The sequence below is a fragment of the Astatotilapia calliptera genome, chromosome 5, assembly GCF_900246225.1.
Source record: "Astatotilapia calliptera chromosome 5, fAstCal1.2, whole genome shotgun sequence".
Lineage (NCBI taxonomy): Eukaryota > Metazoa > Chordata > Actinopteri > Cichliformes > Cichlidae > Astatotilapia > Astatotilapia calliptera.
In genome coordinates this window covers 10590636-10616616 of record NC_039306.1, presented here as the reverse complement: position 1 = coordinate 10616616, position 25981 = coordinate 10590636, and the positions used below count along the sequence as shown (strand labels likewise).

Below are 25981 nucleotides of genomic sequence, written 5' to 3'. Positions count from 1 at the left end.
AAAGTCGCGGGCTAACGTTAATATTTATTGAAATATATTTATTCCTCCAGATATAAGAATGAATCTTTTCTTATGGACTCAAACACGTTTTGCTGAAAAACTGAATATGGAACAAGCAAAGCTTAATACTAAACAATGTATATATTAGCTGTATAATACCAGTAGGCCAGCTCTAATAGTAATTTGGTATGGCTCCGCGGGCCAAAGTTTGACACCTATGGTTTAGATTATCTCACTGCGTTTGTCCTGCTCCATATAATCTCATATGGAGACGGTGCCCCACATGTTGACTTACTTTAGTGAAGTCATGTGAGCCTCACAGGAATGTGTGGTTCATAAAGAGGCATCACTGAACCCCAAAATGCTTACCAGCTGCTGATATGAAGCAGATTAAACATTTCATGCAACAGAAGAACTGAATGCACGAGTGCACATTTATTATAAATAAAATAAACTATTTGTTCTTCATATGATCCATTTCAAACCGGTTTATTAAAGTTACGTATACCCAAATTTCACTCTGGGCCTTCCATATTGTACTACTCAAAAACATTTCCCCACCTCTAGTTTGTTGGGATCTCATTTAGCTGCTCTAATGGGTCAAACTTTGTCGAGGTCTTTCCTTTAATCAGTCACCGCTCTGCCATGCCAACCGTCTATTTTCTGACGACTGCTCGATACAGGATTGCAACATCGAAACCCCGCCCCCGCTAGATGACGACACCGGGGGAAGAAATATCGAAACCAAACAGAGCCGAAGTCACTCTGAGTCCGCTCAGCAGTCCGGCTGAAAGTTCTGAACTGCAGCAGGATCCGTGGAGACCGGAGGGGATCTTATCCGGACCGGGGTCGTTTTAATGAGACCCGCCGATAGACGGATAAACGGACAGACAGGAGGACCCGAGGACTCGCTTTGTTCACTTTATCTCCGGATATTCACACAGAGAAGGACTCAAAACTTTCTCTTCTCTATTTCTTTTTCACACATAAGTTTTGCCGATTTGCTTTCTTTCTGCTGCTTTTTCATTGAAACCAAAGAAGTCGCTCAGAAACCGCCAGCTGACTGACGACAGGTTGCGCAACCTAGACAATAAGAAGCAAACAAAGACGTCACCACCAGTTCTCCCAGTTGCTGGTCCCAGTTGTTTTTATGTCTACACCGATTTCTGCTGCAAAGACAGACAGAAGCCAGCACTTAAACGCCGACTCTACTGGATTTCTACTAAATCTACTGGCTTCCTGTTGACCTGCAGTCCGGACCAGTCTGCCTCAAGGTAAAAAAAAACCCAAAAAAACCCCCCCAACCTGGCTACTTAACAAAACTAACCAAACCATAAACGAATGCGCCTGTACAGACACATGTAAATAACATTCAAACTGTTACTTATAAAATGCAAAAGTATTATCTGTGAAGTGCACTTGAAGTATTACGTCATATTCACGTGTATTTCACTAAGCTTCGTGCATTGTCAGTTTATAAAACGATAATGCAGGTGTATGAGGCAGAGAAAAAGCGCTGTCCTATCAAATATGAACAATAAGAACAGCAAAGATCATTCCTAAACTTTAAAGTAGTTGCTTGGGAAAATCGAGCTGGAGTTTCGCTTTGTTTCCAGGTATGACGTGCTCATCATCATTTGGGTTTTGCGCTCTCGTTTCCGGTAGTAAAACCTGAAACTGAACTTTTAGACAGCTTCACCCTTATTTTCAGGCCTGCAGATCTGAGCTGATGAAAACTGAAGCTGTAAGTTTTATGACAATTTAGGACCTTGAATGATTTATGTTTAAATGCATGTTACAAACTGACTGGATTGTAGCAGTCTGAGTGTGCAGTGTGAACACTAATCATAAACAGACAGATGCATTAAAAACCTCCCAGAATGACACAGTAGACTCAACAGCAAAATACGGCATCAAATAAATTATGAAAACAGGAAGAAGAGAATAGCTGAAAAGCTCTGTAAAAAGTAAAAGTAAATTCTACAAATCAGATTTTCATTTAAGTTATTTAAGCAAAAATGGCAAAAGAAATTGGTATTTTATTGGAGTGACTGTTGAGTATATCTGCTGCATATCTGAGTTTCTGACCAAGTTAAAAAACAAAACAAAACACTACAGTGCCACACTGTTCCCATGCGGTTCAAAAGGTTCGGTGGTGAAAACTGCTTCATCTCCTTTTACCTTTAAAGTACATTTGTGGACGGTCAAAACAGCGGTTCTGACTTATCATTCATATGGAGATAAAAGTAAAAATCACAAGTGAGGCTACGTTAAAGACTTAAGCAAACTCAGAAACAGGAATACACACAAAAAGCCGAGATTAAACTACAGAATGAAGAAACCTTGTAACAAATACCAGTGGGATTTTTGATAACTGCATTTACTTAAACTCAGCCTTGTCACAGATCTGCTTTACCTTTTTAGATGATAAAGTTGGATTGTAATTAAGATTAAAAATAAATAAATAAATGTTAACAGTTGTGTAAACTCCCGTTTCCCATGAGCTCTAGCCCCTCTCAGTTTGAAAAGTCAAAAGTTTATTCTGTTAGTCTATTTAATAACTGTTGTAATTTTGCTGAGCTATCTAAACTATTCCAGCAAATGTTCACTTGTTTTTGAATATGAAGAATAAACAAAAGAAACGGGCATCATTAACAAAATGCTGAGTGCCACTACATTTCAGCACACACTGTTACACACCCCACGAACGTTTTCTTTTAGATTATTTTTAAGAACCGGATTTCTGATTATGAGCTGAACAGAACGTCATGGAGAAATCATTCATCTTAGATTCAGTGTTTGTGTATTTGGGGGTGGATGACGTTGCTGCTGTGACTCAGGGTGTTTCAGCAGAGTGAAAGCAGCATTGCCCCACAGCAGGCAACATAGCGTTACCACAGCGACCACAGGCTCTAAAAAAACTTTACATAAGTCTCACTCACACACACACACACTCTCTCTCTCTTGCATGTGTGTGTGTGTGTAATTGTTGACTGTATTTAAAGCCTGTTTAAACTATAAACTGTTGTGCTCTGATGCAACTATCTGAAAGCTGAAGCACCCATCAGCTTACAGGAAGTTGCATCATGAAGCCTATAGACACACCGACTGTGTAACATGTGAGCAGCGGAGACGCAGAACACGGAGAGATATGATACAAATATAACTTCTCTTACTGTATGTGAAAGTGTTACTGACAAGTGTTCAGCGGACAGAAGGGGCCAAGTCAGAGTGTCACCTGCAGAGGGCGCTGCAGTGCGGTCACGGCCTCTAAAATTAAACAGCCAAATTACCAAACACTGAATGAAACATTACTTAATCATTAACAATAGTGCGCTCCTCTTCATAGTAACTGTTTAGGATTAAGGATTTCTGCAATTTTTAAGAGCTTTTTAATGCTGCATAAATTGAGACTCTTCACCCTTTTATCATACTGACCATATAATGACAAAATGCATTTATAAAGGTGCAATGCACAGATACACACGCCTGTTATTAGTGCTAAGTAAGATACTAATAAATTACCAGAATCTCAGAAAATCACGTTTAAAATGCTCCAGAAGTAACCAACAAGAAAAGCAAAGTAAAGAGGACAAGTTCAGTGATTGAATTAGTGGAGATGAGGCCACCCAGAGGTCAGATTGGGGAAAAAGTGTCTGAAAGTGAGGGTTTGGAGCACTCTGAATCCTGGCCTTTTGGCTCACAGGTATTACTTCTAGATATGGTGGCTTTATTCATTGAAATATTGGCTGTGTTTAATTGGGATAGTTTGGGACTGTACTTGCTGCAGCATATTACTTGGAAGTGTACATTAACCTGATGATGTCCCCAATCACAGATGAGCGCCAGCGTGTCTACAACCAGATCTCAGCTGTGTCTTAAGAGGCTTCTGGACGAGCCTCAAGTCGATTCACTGAAATGTAAACGAGCCCGTCTGGCTCCACCCCCTACCTCTACTGGGATATCACCCTGCCTGAGACCCACAAGCCCCGCCCCCACATCCAACTCGAGCCAGTCTTCATCAAGAGTTGGGTCATATTTCCTCTTTGAACGGTGTGAGAGGGAAGAGACCTACAGGGCTGTGCATGTGCACACACAGCAGCAGTACACCTGTCAGGTAACACTCAGAAAAACGTCACTGTTACTTTTAATAAGAATTGAATACATGTTAAAAACTGTACTGTCGATACTACAGAAGTAGTGTTAATGATAATATTAGGAAGAGATTACTGTAAAACACTTGTGAAAGTAGTGACTGTATTGTACATCATACTACGTTACCCATGACAGTCACTCCTTTTTTTCCCCACAGGTGCTCCCACTGCGTGGATACCAGGAGCGGTTGGCGGCCTATGACCGGATTGGTAAACATGAAAACATCTGCGCTCTGCAGGACGTTGTAATTGGCCAAAACAAGGTGTATGTCTTCCTGCCTGGTCACCACGGTGACATGCATGCGTATGTGCGCAACAGGAAACGCCTGAACGAGGAGGAGGCGGGGCTTTTGTTCGCCCAGATGCTGAATGCTGTCATGCACTGTCATGACCACGGAGTCGTTCTGAGAGACCTGAAGCTCCGCAGATTCGTCTTCATCGACAAATACAGGTGAGACTCCGAGACTGGTGCTTTGGTAATAGCACTATTACAGCAGTAATACCTGGGACTGTAAAAGACAGATGTAGGGCCCAGGTGGAAGTGCTGTGAAATATTAACTTTAATGGCCTGCAGGGGGAGACTCTTGTGGTTACAAAATACATTCACGAGGCATATCATAAATGGATACAGTCCATTCACGCTTACATTTGTAGTCACAAAGGTCCATTTTGAGGGAGTCTAAAAGAATGCATACTACTCCCAACAAATGGACAAGTATAAATATCGCTAGATTGATCTTACTAGCATGAAGGAGGCATATGGGGGGAAAAAAAAGTACCTCTATTAGTACTTTTACTGTATCTTACAGTCTTGGCTACTTAGCCAAGACTGTACAAATACTACAAATACTGCTGCTGATAAACTTCTGTCTGACTAGTGTTTTCTTTTTCTTTTCCCAGGACTCGTCTGGCACTACTCGGACTCGATGACTGCGTGCTCCTGCATGGTAACAACGACGATGACTCTCTAACAGACAGACATGGCTGTCCTGCCTACGTTGGCCCTGAGCTCCTGACCAATGGGAATGGGTCGTACTCAGGCCGTGCCGCAGACATCTGGAGCCTGGGCGTGTCTCTGTACACAATGCTGATTGGCCGATACCCTTTTCAGGACACGCAGCCTGCTGCGCTGTTTGCTAAGATACGCCGTGGAGCATTTAGCCTGCCCGATTGGATGTCGCCAGAGGCCAAGTGTCTGATTGGCTGCATGCTAAGGAAATCTCCCACTGAGAGACTGACGGCATCTGAGCTGCCGATGCACCCGTGGCTTACCAAACCTCGCATGCCACACAGCAACATGCACAAGATACATCACAGCTCCCACACAACACTACAGAATAAACAAGAGGACAATGACCAAGTGGTGCCAATATGGACTGAGACAAATTAAAAGACATCTCTATTTCCTTGTGAGGACCTGAACTGCTATACTGAATCCCTGCAGCCTAAACCTGATTCACACTTCAGGTGTAAAACCTAATCTGGACTATAAAAACAGCGTCTTCGGGATGTGTGGCTCCGTCCTCACACTCAAAACTCCAAAGAGGTCTTCACAGATATAGACACATTAAAAGCACAGCCGCACTACAGAGACAGTCTAATCCTGGATTACTTGACCCTTATGTGCCTTCTTTCTCTACCTGTGTCTCAGTTCAAGCCCGGCCTCTTTTAGGTGGCAGGGCCTCCAAAGGTGGTTTTCTTTCTCAAATTTTCCTTACAGTGGACTCCCAGCAGTCACTTGTTCCAGCAGTAACAGACACAAATGAGAACTAATGGTGTGTTCAGGTGCACATCCTCAACAAGTGCAGTGGAGAATATCCTACATCCCAATCTGCCCAACTAACATGTACTTGAGCAATATGATTAAGCAACTGTCATCTACTAGACTGCCCCTCATAAACTGAAGGTTTGAACAGCAGATGGGTGTGGCTTCTGTGCTCAGTGCTATCAAAGCTGTATATTAGGCATACCTCACTGACATCACATAGAGCCAAGTACTGCAATAAATTGCTAAAATAGTGTTTAAAGGAAGGTTATGTATACATATGTTGACCTTGTTATTTGAAAATGTTAAAGGTTTAGCATTATATTTTTATATATAACAATAAGGCATAATAGGTCCCCTTTAAGGGCAAAAAAATGTACTTGAGTGTGTTGAGAATTGCCCTGAACGCACCTTTATATTTAAAACTGTGGACTCAAAAGGAGGTGGAGCTTAAAATGGGACATAGCTTTTTTGTTTCAGTGTTTACAATGCTGATTTCCTTCTGTGATTGTGAGAAAGATCAAACACATCTTTCTGAAAAACATTAGGAACCAGATTATACGGTAATTGTTTTTAATATAAAAAATGGCATTGAAAAGGAATACAGCTTCAGCTATCAGTGTTCTCATCCATTTTTACACAAGCAGAGAGCAGCCATGGTTGATAAAATATTTTTCAGATCTTAGCAGACCTTAAAATCAAAATTTCATTGGGTAATTTAATATAATTGTTTTTTGTGGACTTATAAAAAAAATCCTGTATCTCATAATAATCTCCACAAATTATTTATATTTTGATACAAACTTATAAACTGTTTTCTCATGTTTGACATTTATTTGTGAATGAATAACAACTGTTTATTCTGGGACACATCTTATTCTCTCACAATGTCACTGAGCAATTTAATTTGGGAATAACAGGATAAAGGAGAAGCAACATTTGTTGACTCATTAAGAAAATAATGAAGTGATGATCTTGAGATAATGGAATACGATTAATCATCACTTACTGGTCTTGTGTGTCTATTGAGGATGATAATAATTAGAAACAAACCTCAACTCAGACAATAAGCTGCTTCCTGGTATGCTGTATGATTCTGGTCCAACTTACAGATGACGAGAAAAAAAATAAAGGTTTTGAAAAATGTTTTGGTGTCAAAGTTTTTTTTTGTTGAATTTTAATTAAATAAACTTGACGTGTTCTGAGCCTGCATATGGTCTCTTTTACATGTACACACACAATCCCCGTATTATCTTAAGACAACATTTTTTCAAGTCTGAAGTGTACCTGTACCAGCATTTTGGTATCATTGGCTTGCAATTTTACACCCTTAATTTTTAAACATAATAATAAAAATAATACATGTTTGTATATAACTGCAAACAAGTGAATGACCCTTAGAGGTGCTAGAAAGAGAGACTGTTGACCTGTCTGTGCAAGTGCAAAGTTTAGGGTAGCTCCATATTCAGAGAGGGTTTTGGGAAAAACTGATGAAATTTCCAAAAGTGGTGCAGAGTATCATCTGCTAATCATCCAGTAATAAAGAACTGGAGAGTTGCAGTAAGAGTAGTCTGAGTATAACTGGAACTGTTTCATAGTATTATAAATTATACAGCGGTTAAGAAATTCCACCCTTTTTTTTTTTAAATATCAGTAGTTGTACTGATATTTGATAGTTGTGGGGTGATACCCAGCTACATATTAGTTGAAAGCACAGAGAAATAAAAGAGTAGCCTTGACTTTAACAAAGAAAGTAGGAGAAGAGAAAGAAAAGAAAGATTACAAGTAAACATAAATACTGACAGGAGATTTTCCCCCCCTCACCTTCATGTTTTATTATGAAATCCCACCTGAAAGCAGAGTAAACACTCTGTGTTCATTACTTCAGTCAGACCTCTGACTCACCTCTATTCCATTTCTGTGAAACCTTCACTTCACTTAGAAGTCTGATAAGAACCACAGGCTGCTCTGTCCTTGTTCCAGTCTAAAACACATTGCATCAGCAGTCAGTAAACTGTCCCGCATGCGTCACTAAATCAAGAGGTCAGTGGGAGCAGCCATTTAGGAGCCGGCGTCAGTGTCCATGTCATCAGCTTCATCCCCCTCTGAGCGGCAGATCTCGTCCAATGCCAACTCTACAAGATGTGAAAGATGGCAAAACAAATGTGACAGTTTTAACGTATGAGAACACAAGAGCAATCGGGTAAGGTGTAGAGATGGCACGATACCACTTTTTTATGTCCGACACCAATATCATAAATTTGGATATCGGCCGATACCGATATGAATCCGATATAGGGTGTTTTTTAATCAATAAAACTGTTTTTTTAATATCTTGCTGCTTTTTGTATAAGTTAAAGTTAAAAAACCCCAAAAAAATCCACTAAAGCTATTCCTGTTATACCTGTATGCAAAAAATGCACTGCACCCAAAATATTTCATAGTTCAGCAAAACCCATCAATCTAATAAACTTAAACCTACTCCATCCTCCCTATTCTAGTATTTTAAAGAGTAAGCAACCTAACTAATAGGGCTCTAAAACTCCCAGCAAAAAAAAGGGAACCACCCCCCACCTCATGATGCTTAATCGACGTAATCAACTTTAATTTGATGCAGTGTGGAAAAAAATGCCCAGAAATCAATTATTTTTCAAGAATAATTAAATAGATTCAACATCTTTCTTCAACAGAATTGCAGACTGCACAGATGGTATCTTCCCAAAGGAAAAAGTACTATAGCTTACTAGGGTATATTAGACTTAATAGTTACTATATACAGTAATGGACTTCTATTCATTTTACATCAGATTAAAACTTTGGGTGTAAGATTAAGATAATAATTTAATAAAAGCTAGACATTTTAAATGAGAATAAGAAAGAAAAGTATGTCTTTGTGCCCCCTTCTCCCTGTTCATGCCCTATCGGCCCCCCTGGCTAAACTTTGCTAGATCCGCCCCTGCACAGTTACCAGCCGTCAGCTGCGTAGAAAAGGATCCTGGTCTAGAAAGTAATATTAAATAAATTCTAACAACAGATTATCAAGCTTAAACGTGCTGCTGTTATTCAGCCGCTGGTTTCCTCTTTCTGGTGCAAAGTGGGAGATAAACAAGCAAGAGAGACGGACTCGCGACAGAAAAGCCGATCAGCTGATCACTGATCAGTTTCATGATTGAAGTAGCAGCAGGAGACGGAGAGAAGAGGCAGTCGCTCCATATATCGGTTGTTAAGCTTAACGCTGGAATGCTTTACAAACATTCAGAGATGAACTTACACACTTGCTTTACTTCTCTCTGGGATAACTTCCTCGGAGATGAAATGCTGGTTTGGTAGTGAGGCTACAAATACACACAGCCGCTCTATCACGTGAGCACACTGCGCTACTGTTATGAGGAGAGTTACGCCGTGTCGCAAGTTTTGTGAGGTGCTTTTTTTGATATTTAATGGATCGGATTACATTTTTTATTTCTCTCCGATATCCGATCCAGTAATCTACATCAGTATCGGACCGATACGTAATATTGGATCGGTCCATCTCTAGTAAGGTGTAAATACTGGATGATGTAGCTAGCAGTCATACTAAAATGGTCAAATTGATAATATCAATGACATTCAGACATGATTATGTTTTATTATGAGCAATGCACACTAAGTAGCTCTGACGTGGAAGACAGACAACAAAGAGAATTAGTTTAGATCACTCAAAGAGAAGCAGACCTATAAAGCTGCATCATGCATTAAATATGGAGAAAAAAAAAACAGAAAGCCATCCTGTCATGTTGGGCTGATGAGTATTTGTTTTCTTTTCTTTCTTTTCGTTTTGCACTACAGCAATACTAAAGTTACATTTAAATATCCAGTGATCCTGGTACATACAGCTAGATTTAAATACTGATGAACAAATAAAAAGCTGTTTAGGTTCGGAGATCTCATCAGGATGCCCCCCCAGAAACTGCCTTTGGATGTTATCTGGGCACGTTTAGCTTTGAGGAGACCCCAGGGAAGACCCACAACTTACGGGAGGTTATAAATATATGATGTGACCTGTGAGCACCCAGCAGCTGCAGCAATGGGAGGTGGAAAATGTTGCTGGACAGAAGGTGCTGTTTCTTTCCTTAAGTTTTATTTCTGGCTTTTCTGATATAATACAGGAATAACGGAAGGTGGGAGAGAGAGGCGGAATGACATGCAGTGAATAGTGCGGGGGCAGTTGAATATAGGAGTGCTGCACTAAGGATTTTAGAGTTAAATTTATGGAGCACATGCTCTACCAGGTGAAATCCAGAAGCACCCCAAACCTCAAGTTTAATACCAGCATAATCACAGATCATCAGGTGGAATTCTAGTATAAAAATGGTTTGACAACACGTACTACCAGAGATGCCTCATCACACAACTGAAGACAGACATGTTGTTATCTAACAGCTAAAATTATCTGCGTGATACATGTAAGATTCGAGGTGGTAATTAGTCATATCCAGGAGGGGGTGTGTGAGGAAAAACTCATCATGCTCTTAGCGGTTAAGAGAAAGGAAAGCCAAAGCTCTTCATACAAAATTCAGCTATGTTTGAGTTGGTGTATTCCGGTGTAAACAGTTATAGTGGAACTTAAACATCACATTAAATCTTCCTAAATAGTTTAAAAGATTAATTCAAGGCTTAGATTCAGCGTGCATGTTTCTGTGCGTCCATACCCTCGCTCTCGGTCAGATCCGGGATCTTCCTCAGCGTGTCTCGTACAGCAGGGATCACCTGGTCGTACATGTGCAGCAGCGGCCTGCAGCTCTCGGAGAAGCTGCCATGATGCAGAAGCAACCAATGCAACAGCAGCACACACTCTCTGAGCAGAGATGCCGCTGAGTTGTGCCACCATGGCAAAGAGGAGCTACAGCATGGCTGCAGAGGTGAGGCAAACCCTGGAACAAGAAGCAATGCAAAGAAACCGTGTTTTTAGAGACAGACTGTCAGAATTATTATAGTTTTGTATTTATTATTGGGTTTGTATTGTTATTGTCATTTTGATTTTCAGTAGATTCAGTTTAGTTTTAAATTCAAATTCAAATTTTATTTGTCACACACACACAACCATACACAGTATGACATGGGGGTGAAATGCTTGTAGCTGTACAATGCCCGACCATTAAGTGACAGTTCATTTAAAGAGTGTATTTTCTTATTTCAGTTTTATTTTTATTGTTTGAAATGTTTAGTTTTAGTTTTTTATTAGTTTCAGTGTTTGTTTTAGTCTTTTTTATTATTATGGTAAGTAGATCAGAGGCAAGATTTCAAAATAAATGCAAGTATTACGATAAAAACCTTTCCAAAGCAAGTTGACTCAGATTGTTATAGACATCCAGAACTTCATCCATCAATGGCTCATCAGCCAAGTTGTAACAACATTTTATCAAAAACTAAGGATAATTCCGTTATATTTTTATTTTATTTATTTTTCCAAGTTCCAAACCTGCTATCCTTAGTTTTAAAAATTTCCAAGGTCTAGTTTACTTCTGTTAATTAATTTAGTTAATTATTAAGTTAATTATTTTATAATAGTTTTTAACTATAGTAATCTTTCAGACCATTGTGTTACTGACATTTCATGCTTTCAACCTGAAATATGACCAACCTGTTGGGTCTGTTTGCTCCTGAGAACCACGCAGATCTAACCACTGACGATGGAAAACAATCACTGCTGTCTGAACCAGCTGTGAAGGAATCAAACACAAATGCATAAAGATGCAACACTCGTCACTCTTCACAGGGACACAACATTGTTTCACACAGTTACCTCAGTATAACACTGACAGCTGCTCCGCTGGTTGGTAGCCCAGCTCTCTGATCTCTGAGTCATCAGTCTGCTCAACAAACGAACCACCTGACACACACAAAAAACCCCACTGATTATTAACGCAGACATATCGTAAATTCTCAAATAAAAGCAGTTCATGTGTTCACAATAACAGCATTCCCAGAACGATTAAGCAGTGTATTAAATGCATTGCTTAAAGTTAACAACTAGAAGAGGGAAAAGATTGTTTAAATCAATGCAATTGATAATTAGTAATATTAATTAAATCAAACATTAATAAAATCAACAAAGCACTTTGGGAGAAATGTATTGTGCAAATGTAAAGTGCAAAAGAAAGAAACACGATGCAAAGAGGATAAACAGTCATAGAGAACAAAGAGGATGAGCACATTGGTGTTTTTTTTTTTTAAAATAAATGCATCCTTAGGGTTTAAACACTAAATTTCAAATAAACCATGAAATAATTAGTGACCGATATTTTTTCATATACATTTTGATGGCCTTTTTTAAGATTAAGAAGTATGACTCAGGGTGTATTTTAAACTTCAGGGCTTCGCGTGGCCTGTATATTCTCATCCTCCCATTCTAACTTCATCTGGCCTGATCATCATTTCAGCTGCCAACAACTACAGACATCTTACAGTTTGTTCTTAGCTGAAGGAAGCAACTGAATATCTAAAATATTTTCCACATTTCTCTGAACAGGAGACTCACATTTGTTACATTTTCTAGGACTGTTATAAAAAAGTAAAGAAAATATGTGAAGGTTAAGATCCTTAACACAACTACTTGTGTAACTTTTCATAACATTAGCATTCTTAGACAAGATCCTGTCTAAACATGTGGATCAAAGCATGGCTACCACTTATAGTTTAAATAAATAAATAAATAAATAAATATATATATATCTGATTCAGAGAGTTTAGACTACAAAGCCACAGAGTTGTTGGAGGGAGATAGAGGAGCCCACACTAACACAAAAAGGATTTTTCTTCTTCCCAGTTTGGATATTCAGAGCACACACAAATCCTGGCTTCAGATGCAGCTGACACACATTAAACAGAATACTGTACAAGTCAGTACACCTTTACAGTGTGTGTGCACTACCTGAAGGTCTAGCTGAATCCAGTTTGTGTGCGCTGTGTGGTTGTCTGGTCTTGTCCTGATGAACTGAAACAACTTCAAGAAAACACAGGGATCTAAAAGAAAAAGAATAAAAACTGCAATTGATTTATTCTGCTTCACACAGAAACTTCAATAACTTTGTGATTTTTTGAGCTGAAATAAAGATACATAAAAGCATAACAGCACACAATAAATGTCATCATCAGAAACATAAGAGGTGGAAACATGGCACTGAAATCTATGGAAGGATTCAATTAGATATAAATAAATAGTTCTGAGACTTGCTTCTTGTAGGACTTTGGTCGAGCATATAAATGATATTAAACTTCAGACAAGGTAAAGTGCTGCAGAGGGGGCAGCCTCACCATGCTGAGAGCATAGCTTCTTCGCCAGTGCTTCATGGTCAGACATCGATGTGAGGATGGACACACACTGTGAAACTGTCTGGAACCGGCTGTCCACTGACACACACGTACACACCACCGGCATCACACACTCTAACCTGTGAGAGGGAGGAATGATGCACACATGACTAACAGAGATTCATACATTTCTAGGTTTACACATATTGAGGCCTATATAAAAATCTTGAACATGGTTACGCACATCTAAAAATGAAGAAATTCATCATAAGCATCTTTCACATAAAATGAATAAACTATAGAAAACAAACACAAACTAGAAATTGCAGCTCTGAATCTCTTTTTGATTAAACTATAATTTTGGACTCTTGGACCCCTGTTGGTTTGGATGTTTCACAGACAGGATTTTTGAAGTTAATATCACAATGAAAAACTGATATTACCAGTAAAATTCACATTGTTGAAACTGTCAGGAGTCATGTTGTTAAGAAATGCATTTAATGATTTATGCTGAATAATTATCATCATTACTTTCCAGCACCTTCATCCAGGTCTTGAATGAGTTGTTGTGATTTCAGACTTGGTATGAAATGATAAAAGGAAAATGAAATTCCTGACACCATCTGGAGTTTTCCAGTTTAAAAGCTGGCCCCTGTGCAGAATAACTGTGGGATGAGTTTCACCATTTTCCAGAAACGTCTACAACTGATGGTAATGAAGTTTATATTTACATTTCATCACATTTCTACTTTTAGTAAGATGACCGCATTGACCATGAATCACCGCAGGTAGTTTACACTAAGATGTTACGCAAGTACTGTGAGCTAGTGGAAATTCAAACAACCCTATCACTCATCACTCCTCTGCCTGCAGCAGTATTCCACGCAACTGCAGCTGTATCATATTCATGTGTATGTATAATCCTGCAGACTTTGCACAATATATAGAAGCATTATCAAGCATTATCAAGCATTAAAATGGAGTTTCTGGTCACTTTCTCTCTTCTTTGCAGTACTGACAAACTTGAGAAACATAAACATAGTTTTTTCTTTGTTTCTTTTTCTCTTTATGTTTTCTTCAAAATCATGAAGAAGTCCTCTAAAAGACAAAAGCAACCATCATGGGATCTGCGCATGTCTATACCAAGTAAGTAACAGGCGAAGTTTCACTTCCACATTACTTTTTAATATTATATTATTTAATGAATTGCTTACATTCTTATTCACAAAGTCTTTTGGTTTCCATATTGCTAAACTATACTAAACAAATGTGTTGCCACAGAATAAGATCTCTTAACCATCAGATTTCAATTAAAAATTTTGTGTACCTGTCAACATGTTTGTCTGGCGTTCTCTCAATTAAGACACACAGAGTCTTCATGGCATTGAGGGAAATTGCCTCAATCTGTGGGCTGCTTCCACCGGGCCACGGATCACACAACCGCAGCAGTGACTGTAACAAAGTGTTCTGAGAGCAGAGGTCCACTCCATCCGCCTAAAACAAGAGCGAAGATGAAATTACATCATATAAATCTTATTCTCTGTTCTGGTCAAGACAATGAGGGAAAGTTAATAATGTTTAATATAGCACAACAAAGTGAATAGTAATTCCCTCAGTACCTTACGGTCGATGGCTCTGCTCTGACTCTCCTTTGACAACACAGCCTCCACCACCTGAGGACCACGTAAAATGTCATTACTGCACAACTGAACAGCATTACAATTCATTTGGATAACACTTTACTGATAAAGGTGTGCTATGTTTTTTTTAAAGTCTGAAAAATATTGCAGCAGTCGTCTGAAACTTTATTATTTTTCTGGTATTGTTCTGTTATGCACATAATGTCACAATACTGCATCTAGTTCATGCTCATATTAAACAAGGACAAAGTTTCAAATTAAAATGTCAGCGTATGTAGATGTAACCCCTGTGACCCCAAAGTTCAGGCTTCAGACAGCTCTAAATACTCAGGTTCTGGAGCTTTTTTCTACTCTTTTTTTCTCATATTGTTGGATTCATGTAAAATAATACAGATGTTTTCTTTATATTATTGTAGGGTATTTACCTTACAATATAAAGTGCCTCGAGGCAACTGTTGTTGCGATTTGGCGCTATATAAATAAAACTGAACTGATTTGAGTATGATGTCAATAAGGCCAATAACAAGATCACTAATTATCCATGCCATTGCCAAAGGGCAAAAGGCAGGGTACCTAATGGTAACTAATTAATAAGCTGTTAATTAGTGAGTGCTAAACTCAGATTAATTTTTCAACCAAAAAAATATCCAATGAAGCCAAGGCTGTTTTAGACTAATAAAGAGTATTTAGAAATCTGAACCATGCAACGCTACTATTGTGAAAAACAATATGGAACTCCCGACATTCACCATGCAGTTTGCAATTTGTATATTTGAGCCACCATTACACATTGTTACTATACTGTTGTTCTTGTGTCATCACCTCATCACTGTGGACAAGCAGGAGACAAAGGAGCCTCAGAGCAGCTAGGCCAATGTCCTCCACTTTAAACCCACATAAACGAGCCTCCTCCAGTCTTCGCAGCCCAGCAGAAGCTGCAGCAGTGCGGCCTGCTGGAAGTGTATTGGCAGCTGAAGAGTCTAAACCACTGCTGCTAGCGGAGGAGGAGCGGAGCGAGTCCAGAGACTGGCATAGCTGAGACAGGTGAAGGTCCAACAGAGAGAGGAGGAGAACACCTCCAGGACACGACCTATTTACATACACAATTTTTATTTTATTTTTTTAGATTTTTCTATCCAAATCGTTTAACCTACAACCAGTGGGTTATTTTCCATGAAGATATTTTTCTCGTTCTGACTTAAACCATTCATCCTTAAAAAATGAATCTGCCCTGTATTCGCCTTTCTCAATAGCCATCTAATGACTGATATGTCTATCAGCAAGGCAGTAGCTGTCATGCTGTTTTCACTCCTTTAGCTGCCGTTGTTTTTAAAGAGTTTGTCTCCATAATTCTGTGTTAAAGAGGAGAGTACATGCAGGAAGAACAAAGCCAGAAATTAATCAGGTTTAATGATAAAATTTTCTTTCCAGTCATCTGTTTCAGACTGGAAAGTTAGGAAAATTTATTCCAGCCATCCTCTTCCACTTATCTTTATGAGGGGGGCTGGAGTCTATCCCAGCTGTCACAGGGCGAGTGGTGGGGTACACCCTGATCAGATCACCTGTCTATCGCAGGGCTAACACATAGAGACAGACAACCATTCACACTCACATTTACACCTATGGGCAATTTAGAATCACCAATTAACCCAACCACACTAAGTGCAAGTCTTCGGACTGTGGCAGGAAGCCGGAGTACCCAGGGAGAAACCACGCAAACACGGGGAAAACATGCAAACTCCACTTCTGTGAAAATGATTTTTTTTTTATTATTATACTGGTGCTTTAAAACCAATTATAAAAACAACATAACACTCCATATAAATATATGGCCCTTGTAGCAATGCCCACAAAGTTTCTCACCAATGACAAAATAAGTTAACATAACCACCAGGACTAAAATGCTAAATATTTAGCTGGCCTACAACTCTATGTAGCTTTTAAAAAATTGTTAGTAGTTAATAAAAATGTATTTTTACACCGAGAAGTTAAAAGGTTAGCAATGTAAATGGACAATTACACTGCAGAAGTGATATGCCTCAACTCACTGACTTTGGAAGCTGCCATTTACTGATTCTGCATTTTATATAGATTCCATAAAATATTTTAAAGCAATAATGAATAAAAGTATCAGGTATTTCACCACATATCTTGAAAAAAAACCTATCAAATTTGATTTAAAACAAATGAAACACTCTTTTGATGTGCTCAAAAAAATATCAAAGTAATCTATATACAGAGATCCTTCAGAGCCAAGGACAGAATTCATGTACGATATGGGGAGAATTTTCAGCATATTACATTAGACCATTTAATCTGCTTTTACACTGTTTATCCACAAGAGGACTCTGCTGTCTATAGATCAGAAAGTGTATGCTGTTCTTCTGCACTTTGCAAAGAGAGACTTTTTATTGTTTCAACTGAACGGCATCAGGGTCAGTCATCCTACCTGTTTTTGCTGCTGGCTGCAGATGCCGGTTGGCTCTGACTCAGCATGTTGAGTCCAGTTACAGCCAGACTCTGGACAGGATTAAGAGCAGCTCTGGGAGCTCCAGCTCCACTGACACCAGCTGCAGCATCAGAGTTGAGCAGAAAACCTGCTGACAGCCGACTGAACACATAAACAACACACAACATCAGCACATCAGTTAGTCTTACAACTTCATTTAGGTTTGAGAAGTATGACTAGTGATACAATCAATGCTACGGCTGTTTTTGAAACACTATTAGGGTAAAGTCAATGCTATAAAGTTTTGTATATTGTATGAAAAAGTTCTGTTTTTGAGGACTTGGCAACAGCATGTGATGACTGATTATCCAAATTTGAAGTCTGGTAGCTTGTTGAAGTCAGTTTCAACAAACAACAACATCAACAACAAAAGAAACCCACAATATGTTTGTTCCTAAAGTTGGATAAATTAATTTATTGATATACTTCATTTAAGCTGTTATTACATAAAATTTATTCTATCATCACAAATGTTAAACCTTTCTTTCTACTTTGCCAGTAACTATTACAGCACTGCTTTATACATATTACACTACATGTTACTGCTCAGGCTGTCAAGATTAAAGTGCAAGGTGTTTACCTGGATGTCAGGTGAATGTCAGTCAGACTCATACTCAGCAAATGAGAGAGCCCGAGGCTACTGGGAGAAAGAGGCTGCTGCAGCAATAGCCCCAGCAGGATGCCACCTGGTTGGAGGATGACACAGAATAACAGACACAGATTTTAATCAGATTAATACTCACTCATGTGATTGTTGGGGTTTTCTCTTATCTTTGTATTATTGTAAGGTAAAGCACCTTGAGGCAACCCTTGTTGTGATTTGGCGCAATATAGATAAAAGAAAATATAACTGAACATATACCAATAAACGTTTACATCGGTTCCTTTACAGATTCTGATAGTTGACGGCAGCTGATAACAGTCTGCATATGTGGTGGAACATTTATTGAAGCTGTTACTGTTTCTGACCCATTCCGTGTATATTCTGATGACCCTACATCAAGTGAGCATCAGAAAACAAATAGCTGGCAGAATGCTGCATAGATGATGGTGAACCTCACAGAAATGAAGGAACCGTTAGGAGGGTACAGAAATTTATACCTTCCACAGTACAAGAAAAATCGCATGGTAATGAGGTCCCAGATGCAGAGTCACTTTTGTGTATTATGTCATGCTTTATGAAATAAAACAACCTACATGTAACCTATTTCAAATTCTGATACATACATGAGCTGGATCACAATCAGGCAGACATTGTGTAGCCTGACTGTAGCATAAGGGTGTACAGGCTATTTTCTGACAGACTGTGTGTGGGAAACAGAACTAGCTACAAACAACTCAACTGTGTAAGGTCAGGAAGGTTTAATATTTCTTTCAGCTGTTCAGTAAAATCTCTAAAAATCCTAAAATTTCCTGGTAGCTTTAAAATATGAAATCTTTCAGGAACCCTTTGAAGGCACACTGCAGGGGGATTGACCTCTGTGCTGCAGATGAGACGGTCTGACAGACAGGAAGGGGTCTGGTCGAGACACATCACTAGATTTGCTGCTGGATGCTCCTCTCTCTGCTGCAACATATACATAGATATAGACAGGCAGAGTTTAACCACGAGCAGATAATTTTTGTCTTTGTAAATATATTGCTCCTACTACTGCCCCTATATTTTTCATGACATCAGCGTTGTCATACAACCCACCATCTCTCCGTGCCTTCACTGGTGTCACTCTGGATGATACCTGGGCTCCAAACATCTCCTTGGTGATGAAACCATTTCCTATTGGAGAGGATGAGCTGCTGCTTCCATGATTCAGGATTTTAGGACTGTGGGGAGAAAGAAAAAAAAAAAAACAACAACCCAGTAATAATTGTGACCTCTAACTCTTCTGGCTGTATTAGAACTTGACTGAAGAGTGGAATTGACTCAGTTATCTGGACTCTACATGATAAAATGTGGCATTAAAACATTCAAAGCTATTATCTATCACGTTTTCCAGTTTTCCTGTCATATACAGTATACATTCTTACAACGGCAGCTTCCCGTTTTTTGTAGTCAAAGTTGTAAATAATGAAGTCTGAGTATGTATAAGTAATCCCTATGAGTTAAAAGCTGAGGATGACATTCCTGGTTCAGCAAGGCTTAAATCTGTTCTAGGAAGCACCCTGGACCCAGTGCAGGTGGTGGGAGACAGAACGACTCTGGCCAAAATAACATCTCTGATGGACAGAGTCTCCCACCCCATGCATGTAAATGTTGCTGAACTGTAGAGCTCCTTCAGTGACAGACTGCTGAATCCTAGATGCGTGAAGGAGTGTTTCTGCAGGTCCTTTCTCCCTGCAGCTGTCAGACTGTACAACCAAAACTGCTCCCAACAAACATAGATGTTTACATCAGCGCTGTAATTTGCACTAATCAACATAACTACTACTGTTACAACTTGCACATTACATACACACTATGTGTGTGTGTGTGTGTGTGTGTGTGTGTGTGTTTCTGTTCTGTTCTGTCCTGTTTGTATATGTGCTTTTATTCTGCTGCTGTTACAACCAGATTTCCCCTTGTGGGACAAGTAAAGGATTATTCTAAGGCATATTTATTCATGTTAAACTCTCCCTTTAAAGTAAAATAGTAAAAGCAGAAAGCTGACCGCAATAAACAGAATTTTGCAAAATGTTTACAAAAATAAAACAGTAAAAGATTAAAAATGTTAAGACAATCTAAACCCCTAAGTAACAAAGTATTTGATTATCAGCTCTGCTGATAATGTTGAGGATGGCTGACCTGTTCCTAGGCAGCGGAGAGGCTGTTTTGTTTTTGTCTGAAGTGTGCAGTTTGGTCTTCATCTCATTGATCTCTGCTTCTTTAAACTGCAGTTCAGACTGCAGAGACTGAACCTGTGCACAGAAAACATGCCAGTGTCACATTATTCCAAAGGATCATAACCACCATATGCTCTATGCTTATGTGTTTTTAGTGCCTCACCTTCCTGTTAAGCTCCTTTTCCCTTTCACTATACTCTTTCTGTCTCTGAGTGTCCAGTAGGGTCTGATTCTGTCTCTGAGCCTCCTTCTCCTGTTGAGCTGCTTTTAGAGAGTCCCTCAAGACCCGGATCTCCCCGCTCTTCAACACAATCTCCTCTTCCACCTCCTTCAGCTAATAACATACACAAAACACAATAACTTATCTAAATAAACAAAAAAAATGCAGAAATCCTGCTTTGTAAGACATTTGCTACTGATGAAAATAGATACATACATCTAACGTTCTAGTACAGATATCCAAATTTGAACCAAGGCTTTATTGTATACTTCCATGTTATGGAGAGAAACTAGAAATGGCATAGAGTCTCAGGTTTGTTAAGGAGTATAGACATTATAAAGTTAAAATACTATAATAATTTTCACAAAATATTAAAGCTACGTGAGAGGACAAAAATGAAGGAAGGAAAATTTGCAGCCTCCACTTTCTTAAAAAAGAAATCAGGACCTTTTGGATGTTGTACTTTTGGACAGTCTCCATTTTAAAAGAGCCTCACCTTCCTCTTCAGCTCTGCATGCTGAGCCTCCAGGAGACCGTAGGAGTCCTCTCTGTCTGACCCAAACTGCTGCTGCCTGTTACCTGAACAGCAACAGCTTTATCAATGTGTTCAGTACAAAAATCGACTGTATTAAAACTTTGATAATGATTTTTGCATTTGCATGTTAAAGGACTTTACAAAAACTTTTCAAATACAAACGATTAGCTACACACTAATTTTTTCAAAGGTCTTTTTCAAAATGTAAGGAAACACATGAGAAGATATTTTGTTTTCTTATCCTCCTGTTTACAAGCAAAGATCGATGATTTTACTCAATTTGAGCTCTTGATTGGATTAATTAGCAGGTCCATATCAAATGTTTTATTTACAACTTTTAGCCATTCATCTGTTTTTGATGGTTCTCCTGACTCCTTCACAAACATCACATTTTGTCATCTATTGTTATATCATCTTGTCTATCTATACACACGACTGTACTTGTGAATCCTGTCTCTGAAAGGACAAAACACCATAAACTGTGCCCACGTTTCAAATGCCCACTGGCTTTTGGTTACATAGAGGAGCAGATTCTGTCCCAGATGAAGGTCCAAAACACTTTTCTTAACGTGATAAAGAAAAAATAACAGGAACAGATGAGATGGAATTCACACCTTTTCAATTCTGGACTGGGAAGATAAAATTGCATGTGGTTTATTGTGTTAAATAACTGTTGTTAAAAAGAATACTACCCTCACAGGAAATGTGTAGACATAAGCATAATTCTTTTTTGAACACTGACAGTGATTTATTCAGTCTCCATCTCGTATATTAAATTAGTTTTTATGATATTTCAAGAAATACTACAACAGGTTAGGGGTTGTTTTTTTTTAGAAGGAAGACACTGAAAAGGTACTTTAATGTGCTGCTTGCATGAATATCAAAAAATAATTGAATTTGCTTCAGCTATTCCTAAAGGCAGCTCCCTGAGTTTTAGATAAAAGAATGAAATATGACATTTAACACATGTAGGACGGTTATTACACTGGTTTCCACGTAATTTTAGAACAGATTTTAAAATCTGAATGCTTGCTCTTAAAGATCCTGCAAATCTTCATCTTCATGAACTATGAACCAGCTCCACCACTTGGGTTATTTTCCAGGTGTCTTCTACTACTACTACTGAAGACATAACCTTTATGCTACTGCAATAACCTACAAAATCCTAATAATGGTGTGCCACCATTATCAGTATGTGTTTAGCAGTGCCTTTCAGAAATCCAGGTACTTATCAATTAATTTCATTTTGCTTATTGCTCTACTTTTACTTTGGGAGTTTTATCATATTTCCAAGGCTACCATGATTTATATTTATTATTTCTACTTGTTTTGCTTAACTTATTATTTTTTTCATCTAATGCTTTTTTTATTGCCTTGTTGTTGAGTGCAATTTGTAAAGATTTTATTTATTCACCTGCTCAAGCCCATCTATGAACTAACCAAAATTGTATCAAATTACATTTTCCATATAGTTTTGTGGCTGCAAAACTGTAATATGGACTTTTTTATGCAGCTCATTTTGCTTCTACAATGAAAGTGCTACTTTTTTTTTTTCAGAGAGCTACATAAATAGTTTTTCTTGCTTGCAATTTTCAATGGTAGACTAGAAAGACAGAAATCAATCTATTCAATGATTAATGCACACGATGAAAAGGAATTAAGCATACTGGAATGTACAGTGGGGCAAAAAAGTATTTAGTCAGCCACCGATTGTGCAAGTTCCCCCACCTAAAATGATGACAGCGGTCAGTAATTTGCACCAGAGGTACACTTCAACTGTGAGAGACAGAATGTGAAAAAAAAATCCATGAATCCACATGGTAGGATTTGTAAAGAATTTATTCGTAAATCAGGGTGGAAAATAAGTATTTGGTCAATAACAAAAATACAACTCAATACTTTGTAACATAACCTTTGTTGGCAATAACAGAGGTCAAACGTTTACTATAGGTCTTTACCAGGTTTGCACACACAGTAGCTGGTATTTTGGCCCATTCCTCCATGCAGATCTTCTTGAGAGCAGTGATGTTTTGGGGCTGTCGCCGAGCAACACGGACTTTCAACTCCCGCCACAGATTTTCTATGGGGTTGAGGTCTGGAGACTGGCTAGGCCACTCCAGGACTTTCAAATCCTTCTTACAGAGCCACTCCTTTGTTGCCCGGGCGGTGTGTTTTGGATCATTGTCATGTTGGAAGACCCAGCCTCGTTTCATCTTCAAAGTTTTCACTGATGGAAGGAGGTTTTGGCTCAAAATCTCACGATACATGGCCCCATTCATTCTGTCCTTAACACGGATCAGTCGTCCTGTCCCCTTGGCAGAAAAACAGCCCCATAGCATGATGTTTCCACCCCCATGCTTCACAGTAGGTATGGTGTTCTTGGGATGCAACTCAGTATTCTTCTTCCTCCAAACACGACGAGTTGAGTTTATACCAAAAAGTTCTACTTTGGTTTCATCTGACCACATGACATTCTCCCAATCCTCTGCTGTATCATCCATGTGCTCTCTGGCAAACTTCAGACGGGCCTGGACATGCACTGGCTTCAGCAGCGGAACACGTCTGGCACTGCAGGATTTGATTCCCTGCCGTTGTAGTGTGTTACTGATGGTGACCTTTGTTACTTTGGTCCCAGCTCTCTGCAGGTCATTCACCAGGTCCCCCCGTGTGGTTCTGGGATCTTTGCTCACCGTTCTCATGATCATTTTGACCCCACGGGATGAGATCTTGCGTGGAGCCCCAGATCGAGGGAGATTATCAGTGGTCTTGTATGTCTTCCATTTTCTGATGATTGCTCCCACAGTTGATTTTTTCACACCAAGCTGCTTGCCTATTGTAGATTCATTCTTCCCAGTCTGGTGCAGGTCTACAATACTTTTCCTGGTGTCCTTCGAAAGCTCTTTGGTCTTGGCCATGGCGGAGTTTGGAGTCTGACTGTTTGAGGCTGTGGACAGGTGTCTTTTATACAGATGATGAGTTCAAACAGGTGCCATTCATACAGGTAACGAGTGGGGGACAGAAAAGCTTCTTACAGAAGACGTTACAGGTCTGTGAGAGCCAGAGATTTTCCTTGTTTGAGGTGACCAAATACTTATTTTCCACCCTAATTTACGAATAAATTCTTTACAAATCCTACCATGTGAATTCATGGATTTTTTTTTCACATTCTGTCTCTCACAGTTGAAGTGTACCTCTGGTGCAAATTACTGAGCTCTGTCATCATTTTAAGTGGGGGAACTTGCACAATCGGTGGCTGACTAAATACTTTTTTGCCCCACTGTAATTGCCGGTGGAATTAACATTCCACAGCATATTTAAATGTTTAATAATTCTTCTTCTCCTCTTTGCTGCTTCCTTTAGAGTTTACCCTAACAGATAACTTGCTTCCATCTCAAACCATCTTTAGCATCCTCCTCTTTTACACCAGCCCTCTGCCCATCCTCCTTCACTATATCCACAAAACTTCTCTGTGGTCTCTCTCATTTCCCCTGCCTGGAAGACCCATCTTCAACATCCTTTGTCCAATATATCCACACTTCCTCCTCTGCACACATCCAAACCTTGTTAACCTTGCCTCTCTAACTTTGTCTCCAAACAACTCCACCTGAGCTGCACCTCTGATTTACTCATTTCCAACCTTGTCTATTTTTGTCACTCCCAATGAAAACCTCAACATCTTCCACTGACACCTCTAGCATCTCCTGTCTATTTATCGGTTTCCAAACCCTGCCATCTTGTAAACCTTCTATTTCACTCCCGTTCTGTTCCTTCTGTTACAAATCACATCTGAAACTCATGTCCGCTCACTCCACCTTTCCTGCACTCTCTACTTCACCTCTCTTGTGCACCTTCATTGTTTTGAATGACTGACACGAGTTATTTAAAATCACCCACCTTCACCTTTCCACCTGTCTTCCTTTAATTTACACACATAATGCTCTGGTGTTTAATTTAAGGGCATATTTTTACATAAATAATGTTAATAATAGTGTAGATTAAAAAAATACAAAATAAATACTCACCCAATGGTTCTCTACTTGGTATCCCCGCATTCTCTCTGTGGCTACTGTTTAAAGAAAATGCATTTTCTCTGCTATGATTAGATGTGGTTTTGTTCACAGGTTTGTTCTGCCCAAAGGAGGATGGCCAGGATGACCCGCGGGCTGGCTGAGTCGTTTTGGATCCTGTCCCTGGCTCTACACCTTCCGAAGCCGACGTGATGGCTTGCGAGGCGATATCATCGATTTCATCTAAGACTTCCTGGGTGAATTCTTCATCATCTCCAAAAGGGTCATCAAAAGCCACTGCTGTCACTACATCCTTGTTAAGGCCACGGAGACGCTTTGTTGGGGGACAGTTCATGCTGCATGGGGGGAACATATCATTAGCATTTGTGAGTAATTCTCATGCATGCATATTCACAAACACTAGACTGTGTGGGTCTCTTAGGAATAACTAGTATAACTGAAGATAACTATTTTAATTAAACCCGTACTTTGCGATTAAAACTGATTCGTTTAATCGCTTCAAGACTAGCCCTGAAATAACTTAGGTACAGCATCAGCTAATAACTTAAGCAAAGTCACGTTCAGGAATTGAAAAAAAACTCAGGCTAATGTGACTGAAGCAAAAAGAAAAAAAAAACCCAAAACGCATGTTTCTTATTTTAGCTTAACTACATGCATGAACACGTACAAGTTTCTTCTGACTTTATTGCGTTACCTTGCCTCTGGCTTCTCTGGCTGTCGCTGCTGCCAGCTAAGCTAGCAAAAACTAGTCGTGATTTCCAATGGGAAGTTAGCCTGCTAAGCTACAAAACCTCATTCAGTCAAAACAATATTTGGATTTATTGATTAAAAAGACATAGAGAGTGTCTTAAATAGAACTCCTTTACACGGCGCCCATGAATTAAACTGTGAAATGCTGTATAATATGGTACAACAACACCAAACTAAAGTTGACAAGACAGAAGTGTGTCGTTCATCCCGCTCCGGTGTGCTTGATAACGTGACCAATCATAGTACTGCTTTCGCTGTTCGGCCAATCAT

General features: G+C 39.2%; 2 protein-coding genes across 4 annotated transcripts; one reads left to right on the top strand and one right to left on the bottom strand.

Annotated features, from left to right (window-relative positions):
• The first annotated feature begins 711 nt into the window (after positions 1-711).
• LOC113022113 (tribbles homolog 2-like) lies at positions 712-7065 on the top strand. Its single transcript, XM_026167175.1, has 4 exons — positions 712-1274; positions 3839-4117; positions 4313-4605; positions 5055-7065. Exons 2-4 carry the CDS (start codon positions 3839-3841, stop codon positions 5542-5544), a joined length of 1062 nt encoding a protein of 353 aa, XP_026022960.1. The 5' UTR covers positions 712-1274; the 3' UTR covers positions 5545-7065.
• Positions 6476-25981, bottom strand: atrip (ATR interacting protein). 3 transcript variants are annotated; one of them, XM_026167173.1, is made up of 18 exons: positions 25629-25981; positions 24956-25296; positions 20895-20977; positions 20342-20512; positions 20141-20253; positions 19058-19182; positions 18839-18928; positions 17942-18047; positions 17302-17463; positions 15675-15942; positions 14832-14885; positions 14540-14706; positions 13216-13352; positions 12833-12924; positions 11705-11791; positions 11543-11621; positions 10611-10832; positions 6476-8054 (listed from the first exon to the last, which is right to left on the bottom strand). In XM_026167173.1, exons 2-18 carry the CDS (start codon positions 25293-25295, stop codon positions 7981-7983), a joined length of 2370 nt encoding a protein of 789 aa, XP_026022958.1. In that variant the 5' UTR covers position 25296; positions 25629-25981; the 3' UTR covers positions 6476-7980. The 3 variants fall into 3 exon arrangements, with proteins under 3 accessions (XP_026022958.1, XP_026022957.1, XP_026022959.1); XM_026167172.1 differs by having other exon boundaries at positions 25656-25981; XM_026167174.1 differs by having other exon boundaries at positions 18839-18925; positions 25656-25981.

Coding starts and splice junctions, on each gene's coding strand:
- atrip (XM_026167173.1), bottom strand. CDS start 25,295: ATGAACTGTCCCCCAACAAAGCGTCTCCGTGGCCTTAACAAGGATGTA. Junction 20,978..24,955: donor ACCAAGTAGAGAACCATTGG/GTGAGTATTTAT, acceptor GTTGCTGTTCAG/GTAACAGGCAGCAGCAGTTT. Junction 20,513..20,894: donor ATGCAGAGCTGAAGAGGAAG/GTGAGGCTCTTT, acceptor GTATGTTATTAG/CTGAAGGAGGTGGAAGAGGA.
- LOC113022113 (XM_026167175.1), top strand. CDS start 3,839: ATGAGCGCCAGCGTGTCTACAACCAGATCTCAGCTGTGTCTTAAGAGG. Junction 4,118..4,312: donor AGCAGCAGTACACCTGTCAG/GTAACACTCAGA, acceptor TTTTCCCCACAG/GTGCTCCCACTGCGTGGATA. Junction 4,606..5,054: donor GTCTTCATCGACAAATACAG/GTGAGACTCCGA, acceptor TTCTTTTCCCAG/GACTCGTCTGGCACTACTCG.